The sequence below is a fragment of the Chaetura pelagica genome, unplaced genomic scaffold, assembly GCF_000747805.2.
Source record: "Chaetura pelagica isolate M959 unplaced genomic scaffold, ChaPel_1.0 scaffold12, whole genome shotgun sequence".
NCBI lineage: Eukaryota > Metazoa > Chordata > Aves > Apodiformes > Apodidae > Chaetura > Chaetura pelagica.
This window is the reverse complement of record NW_009952801.1, coordinates 5,510,974-5,518,784: the sequence shown is the minus strand read 5'-3', so window position 1 is coordinate 5,518,784 and position 7,811 is coordinate 5,510,974. Positions and strand designations below refer to the sequence as shown.

Here is a 7,811-nt window from a genome sequence, read left to right as displayed (position 1 = left end):
CCTTCTGCTGACTTACCTGTTCCCTCCCCTGCCCGCCTCTTTAAATGAAAGAAATCAAAATAGAGACATACACACACCAACCCACCCACAACGATTCGATAAAAATGGCATCATCCCTGGAAAGTGAAGGCAAAAAGTGACACCAATACCTTTCAGCGAAGCCAGGTGTGTCAGCTTCTATGAATGCTAAGGGTTTAAGTGCACAGGAAGCATGTCATCATTATGAGATTACTGAAGCAGCCCAGTACGTATTCATTGTCAATGAGCTGTCACTGGATAAAAGCTCAGCCAGGAAAGACATAAAAACAGGAAAGACAAACTCAAATCTGTGACCAGCTGCTTCCAGGTACATTCCTGAGTGCAGCTGCAAGAAGGCAATCTAGAATCTTTTCTGCAAGGCAGGAGAACTTGTAAGCAGTCCCTCTGATCAATCAGTCTGCAGATTTATAGTCTCTCTGTCTACCCATCCTTCAGACACAGGCGACAGGGTGAAGCAGTCTTAACTTAGTGTCTCTGTTCAGAACTAGCTTGCAAAAATCCAAGTAGAAACAGAAGCAGCCTGTAGCTGTGATATGTAGATGTACCTTCAAAGCCTTTTATGATTCACTCTAAAATGTTTCTAGTAATTACTTCTGTTTTAAAGGCGTTAGTTAATTGCATTGTGTGTAGAACCTGCGCCGTAATTGTCCTTCAGAAAGAGGGAGAGCACAGCCAGTAAAGATTGCTTATTAAAATTAAGCTCACTGTGGGCGTTTATTTCAAAGTGTAATTACTGAAATAAACAGTTGTGTTTATTGCAGGGTGCAGAGTTACACATACAGACGGGTACAAACATGCCTGTATGAGAAGCTCTGCTTGTTCATTTTATGTCAGTTGCCTGAGAGAATTTGCAGGATCCTCTATGTTACACACAATATAAAGACCACTACCGATACAAAGATGGTGTTACCCTGAGGGAAGAACAAAACCTCTTGAAATCGTTAGTGCTAATCATTCAAACTTTGTATGCAGAACACCATTCCCTGGTAACTTCAGTCCTTATCACTTCTGCAGTATCTGTGTTCTGAGCAGCAGCACTCACGGGAGACTCAGTCCACTCTAACCGTGGAATGAGAAGAAATACAATGTTTGAAAGTAATTTAAAAGCATATAAACAGTTTCCAAAGCACTATTTCCCCCCTTGTTAATGATCCAGCATAATTGTTGTAAACATCACAGAGCAGATTCCCTAGACTGAGAACAAGCAGGAAACATTTCTTCCCTTGGGGCATTTTTTCTCTTCTAAAAGGTATGTCCCTGAGAAGGATAGAGAATAAAATTGCTTCTTCTACCACAACTGCTGAAGTGCAGATCATAATTATTTCTTTATGCTGTGGTAATACCCAGAGATACCATCAGCGCTTGAGGCCCTCGTGTTGGGGTACACAACAGTAAAGAGATGTCCTGTAAAGATTACAGCCTACCTTAACTTCTCCAAAACATAGCTTGTTAATGGAAATATGAATGGCTAAGGAAAGCTTTCCATTCTGAATCTCAATGTTTATTATTCTGTGCATTCCACAGATCGTGTGCAGGTTGGCTGTCGGGAACTGCGATCCACCAAGTACATTTCAGATGGCCAGTGCACCAGCATCAATCCACTGAAGGAGCTGGTATGTGCTGGTGAATGCCTCCCTTTGCCACTGCTCCCCAACTGGATTGGAGGAGGTTATGGAACCAAGTACTGGAGCAGGCGGAGCTCACAAGAGTGGAGATGTGTCAATGACAAAACTCGCACTCAGAGGATCCAGCTTCAGTGCCAGGATGGAAGTATCAGAACCTACAAAATAACTGTGGTCACAGCCTGCAAGTGCAAGAGATATACCAGGCAGCACAATGAGTCCAGCCACAACTTCGAGGGAACCTCTCAAGCAAAACCTATTCAGCATCACAAAGAGAGGAAAAGAGCCAGTAAATCCAGCAAACATAGTACAAGTTAGAAGTCAGATATCCTGTCTCATCTCCCTCTTGTCCTGCCAAAATTGAACTCACCTGTAGCCAATTACTTTACCATTCTGACTGCTTAAAGACAAGTCTGCCATTGCTGTGGTCTCAATTGACACTATATGCTTATTGCTTTGACCAAAATCAAAAGGGGCATTCTCAGCATATGGACCTTTCGGGTGATCTGCCAAATGCTCAAGATGGGAATAACACAAGTCTTCCAAACCCACATGATAAACTTTTACATTTCCTCCAGCCATGGAGGCAAAGAAAATTTGCCATGAATATTCACTGAAGTCTATTTTGTAAAAAGATGCTTTGTTGTGTGCTTTCATGAGAACAGTTATTATGTCTATTGCCTTCTATATAATGTTTTATGAACTTATGACTTATGAAACAGCTTAAAAATATACCACCTAGTATCTGCTTTCAGATTCATTCTTAAAAAATGCCTTGCATGCTCACTTTTCTTTTATTTCAGTATACCAAAAATTAAAATATGCATGGCAGCAATCAAAAAGTAAAGCTGAACAAACTATTTATTTGTTGTTGTAATTATTTAATGAGCTTTTATGTGTGTTATTTCCTTCCAAAATGTTATTATGTTTATAGCTTTTCTCATGTATCAAAGTATTTTCCTATGATTTGTGGCTGGTTTAGAACGTATATTTTGTAGATAATGTAAAATAGACATTTTAGCATTCTTGGTATATATTTTTTCATTTTGAACATTCATAAACCTAGGTGTTGTTTTGAAGTAGCAACATAAAACCTGTATTTTTCACTCTCCACTCTGTATTATTTTTGTTTAAAAGTGTGCAATCACAAGACATACAATGACTTTCTTTCAAATTGTTTTTTGATTATTTTTTTTTTTTACAAAAATAAACACTGCTAAAAAACCATATTGTTGGGCTCAGTGTATTTAAATTGGACATATTTTACTGGTCTCAACATTTAATCTTAAAAAGTGGAAGAACATTATTTGGTGTGTTATTTCCTTCCAAAATGTTATTATGTTTATAGCTTTTCTCATGTATCAAAGTATTTTCCTATGATTTGTGGCTGGTTTAGAACGTATATTTTGTAGATAATGTAAAATAGACATTTTAGCATTCTTGGTATATATTTTTTCATTTTGAACATTCATAAACCTAGGTGTTGTTTTGAAGTAGCAACATAAAACCTGTATTTTTCACTCTCCACTCTGTATTATTTTTGTTTAAAAGTGTGCAATCACAAGACATACAATGACTTTCTTTCAAATTGTTTTTTGATTATTTTTTTTTTTTTACAAAAATAAACACTGCTAAAAAACCATATTGTTGGGCTCAGTGTATGTAAATGGACATATTTTACTAGGTCTCAACATTTAATCTTAAAAAGTGGAAGAACATTATTTGGTTAGAAAAAATATCTATCAATAGTATTTAACATTAAAGCAATCATTTTATGGGTTCTTTATGGATCTAAAAATCTTACATGGCCATTTAACAGATGGTGCTTATTAATGGTCCAAGCCAGGATCTTAATTAGTAATTCTCAAGTTGTACATTGCAGAAGTGGTATATACTTGGGAAGTTTTACAAGCTAGTAAGACACCACAATTTTTTATTTTCTTTTCATTAGTAATGACTAAGTCAAAGATTAATGGTAAAAATAACATGCAGTTTCATCTTCCCCATAGATCAAAAAAGAGTCCTGCACATTATCTACAAATTCTTACAGAATGGATCGGGAAATATATAGTAAGCAATCTACTTTTAAACATATAGTCCTTGAATCACCAATTCTTAATCTTTCAAATGATATTGAAATACTTTAGGTAAGACTTCATCATGGGATTCTGCTGTTCTTGAATAATTAACTTTTACAACCCATTTGCAACCAAAGAAGAGATTCTACAAGAAGAGAGTAATGAAAAGTCTTGCCTGATAAGGTGTCACACAAGTTCTCTTTGACCTCTTTATATCATTCCATCTTCCATTTTGGTTCCAAAAGATTGATCATTAACGTAGAACTGTTTGAAAATCACTGCTACTGCTTGATTTACTGAATCCTAAATTTTATGGCCATAATGTAATGATTTTTACTCCAAGCTGTTTTCAAGAATTCTCTTTAAAATCTCTTACATGTAAGAAAGGTATCTACTTTTATAAATAATTTAGTTAAAAGTTATCTACATGGTGATACAGTTTAAAAACACTGCATTAATGACCTAGTTGTTTCAGGTTTAGCTTTTTGGTCATGAAAATATCAGAACTGTGAGACAGGACACAATTTTATACTTATCTTAAAGATCTTAAAGGTGGTGCTTTCAAGCCTAAGATAGATGATGAATATAGGAGTTAGCAGTGAGAGAGATGAGATGATGTTGCTCCAAGGCATTTCAGTCCAGTGGACTTTCAGATATCCTAGCTTTTTATTTTAACAGACACTATAGTCTCATTTAATCTGTTTTATGGAGGAAAGACTGTTGTCAAATGTCTATAAATTTTTAAATGGTTCTCCAGCTACTTCTTTAAAATGATAAAGCACAAAAGATTGAGACATGGACCAAAATTTAACCAAAATTATTTTCACAGCCAATAGTCAATACACATCAGTAATGTTGCCTTGTATGTTTGACTCCCAGAAACAAGAATGGTGAAAAAACCCCACACCCTTAATGCTCATGTCTCTTCTACAGTCAGTGAAGTTTTACTGTAGGAACAACATGCATATTCAATAAGAATTTGCATATAGCAATAGAAATCAAAACTCCTAGTTTGTCTTTTCACACAGAACCAACTGAGGGAGAATATTTTGGCACATTTCCATTCAGATGCCTTAATGAAGGTGCCATCTCTAAGTCTGGAATATTTGAGGGAACATGAGGGCAGCCACTAAGAGCTTTGCCCATCAGCAGCAACTTAACTTTGAACTGCCACCTGAGTTAGCTATGGTCTTTTCTTTGGCCCTAACTTTGCCCTTCTGTCTGGAATATCTGAAGGAAAATGGTCTCAGAAATACGTCAATTCTGAATTTTCTTGAGTAACAATGTTACTCTTTGTGACTCATCTCCTAGTTCTGAATGCTGGCCTATACAATCTGCCTTCTATTTCACCGTCACATGTGAACTCACAGGAGTCTATCCAAGGATTCAGACAAAAGGTATTATACAAGTTTTTTCTAGTTTTTCCAACTAGTTTTTTCTATATGGAGAGTCTCCAGCATGTAAAGTTGCAGTGGGTAGGATATGGGCCATTGCTTTTCCATCTATAGTGGAGAATCTTGCCAAAGTTTCTCAAAGATTCAATGAAAAATATAGTACTGCTTAAACTGATATAATTTTAAACATCATACTCCTTCACTTGTTTGTTTAAAAGTTAAAAAGGAAAGAAAAACATGCTAGAATTTTCTTAGTTTTTACCTGGACTATTAAGTCAAATACATAAAAGAAGCATGTAAATGTTTTTTAAAAGTACAGTATACAGTTAGATCAGGTAAGTTTTCTACATAAATCAGATCACTGAATAGTCTAGATTTATTACACTAAAAATATATAGAAGCTGACTTTTTCAATAATATCATGTCATATGGGCAGATCACTAAGTCCACAGGCTTCCTAGAAACATCTTAAAACAAACATAATTTTTTATGTTCTCACACTTCTTTAGAAAACTAAAAGTGAATAAATTAAAAATAATCTGTTAATTTACCGTCATTATTTTATTACTTTTGAGTTGATGAAAACTGTCCCCAGCTAGGGGGTAAATTGTTTTATAATGAATGGAAATCAATTTTCCTTAGACATCACTAGAAACAAACTAAGCCAGATGCTGCTTGTTTTGATAGCATGGTACCACTCAGGGGCACACTGTGTGGAGGCAGTGGTAGCTGGTGTATATCATTAAGACATTATCAACTGTGGGAGTCAGAAGGACCTGGGATTTCCAGTCTAGACCAGAAAGGTCCTTGAGAAGTTTCTTTATTCAGTTTTTTAGTAATAGTAACAAATCTGTTGCTCTCTCCCGTACAGCAGCCTTGGAATCAAAACCACCCAACACTAGTTAATTCATTTGCTTGGAAATAAAGCAGACATTGGAATAACACCCTTCAGAATATCCAAGAGATTTCTGCTAGTAAATCACTGTAGTGCTCTTAACCTTGACCTTTATATCCTTCCAAAGATGTACAGCATTAATCAAGGAACATGTCCACAAGACATTCCACTGTGAGAGTCTTGTTGCTACAGTATTAACCTGGAGGTGTTTAGTGGAAAATTATATGGAATCCTTAGTGTTGGAAAGTATCCTATTCTTGTGATGCATTTCCTTTCCCGTAGGCCAAGCAAGGGGCTTTGATTTTAAGTTCATTGACATACATAGAAACGTGGCTCCAGGGTAAAACCAAAAATTGTCTAGAGATTTATGAGTTAAGCAGACATTCTGTCACTGGGTTTGTTAATTCTACCCAAACGTCGTCCCTCAACAAAAAGCCTGCCCATGCATCTTTCTGAAAGACATCCAGCCTTTCAGCTCATTCATCGTATTAGCTATGTGGACTGACACACCAGAAAGGTGTGATTTACAGGTGATACTGCCTGCCGCTGAGCTAATAACCAAACATCTAATTACTTCAGTACTTCCATGACAAGAAAATACTTTTTATTCTTAAATGATGCTCACCAAACTACACACCACGAAAACAACTAGTCTCTATTAATTGCTGAGAAAAATTTCTATAAACACTGGACTGTAACTACATTTGGGGAACTTCTTTTTTTTAACTCACTTTGGTTTGACAACATATTATAGTGGATGAAGTACTGTTACATTGCCTAGCTGGAATTCAGGCCTTCTTAATGCCTCTGTACAACCTTAAAGAAATACACAGGATGTCTGAATATAAATGAAAATCAAGACCATGACTTTAATAGTGCTGTTTGAGGAATATGGTACTTCATTAATGTAAAAGAAAACAAAAAAAATTCAGCTCCCTGAAAGAGGCCTGAACCAGAATACACTGCAACATTAACATAGTTCTATTTGCTAAATCCCAAAGACAACTGCTGTCAAAAAATGACCTTTTTCCCCATCCACTTAAATAAAAAAAAATCACCTAAAAATATTTTGTTGAACTCTGTCTATTTCTTGTCCCCTGCCCTAGATCTACATTAGTATATTATTGTCTCACTATCTAAAACTTTAGCTGTTCCGAATTAGAATTATTACTAATTACTTGCTTTTTGATACAGAAATATTTTAAATTTCTTTTTAGAATGGCTGGATGCATAGGTTTTTAATTTTGACTACTAAGAGGAAAAGTCATGCTCTGACTTGACCTAGGAGTTCCACGTTCGTTTTGTTAGCCCCTGTGAGAAGAGACTTACTGAGGAAACTGGAAAGAAACTTACTAAAAGCATAAACCAGTCTGTGAAGTCTGGTGCTTTGGTGGGCTACAGAAGAGCTAACCAGGCACAATCATTAAAGTTATTTTATATGAAACAGTGGAGAGTTGAGGGAGAGGGCCTAAGGAGACAAGTACTTACCTAGCCTTACCACAAGAACAAGCTCTGAGAAATGGAGGGACTATGCAGAGCTTTAAAAGAGACTCTGTAGCACAAAGACTTTGTTTTAATTGCAGCTAAAGCAAGTTTAAACATCTGCTACTTGTTAGATGATTATTTTATTTATTTACTTATTTATTTATTCATTTACTTTTGGGATGGGTTGAAGAAAGCTCTTTTACATTCCCTATGGCCATTAAGCTGGGATGGAGAACAGAGGTCTGATTGTTTCTAAAATGTAAAGCTGCAAAAATTTTGGGCTTAGCAAGGATCACTC

The 7,811-nt window shown here is 36.0% G+C and overlaps 1 protein-coding gene across 1 annotated transcript in view; it reads left to right on the top strand.

Annotated features, from left to right (window-relative positions):
* The window catches only part of SOSTDC1 (sclerostin domain containing 1), a 3,857-nt gene extending 972 nt beyond the window's left edge, over nucleotides 1–2,885 (top strand). Inside the window, exon 2 of the mRNA XM_009994940.1 lies at nucleotides 1,564–2,885. Coding sequence (XP_009993242.1) covers nucleotides 1,564–1,979 — 416 coding nt within the window. The 3' untranslated portion in view covers nucleotides 1,980–2,885. The remainder of the gene's footprint in view (nucleotides 1–1,563) is intronic.
* Nucleotides 2,886–7,811: the final 4,926 nt, after the last annotated feature.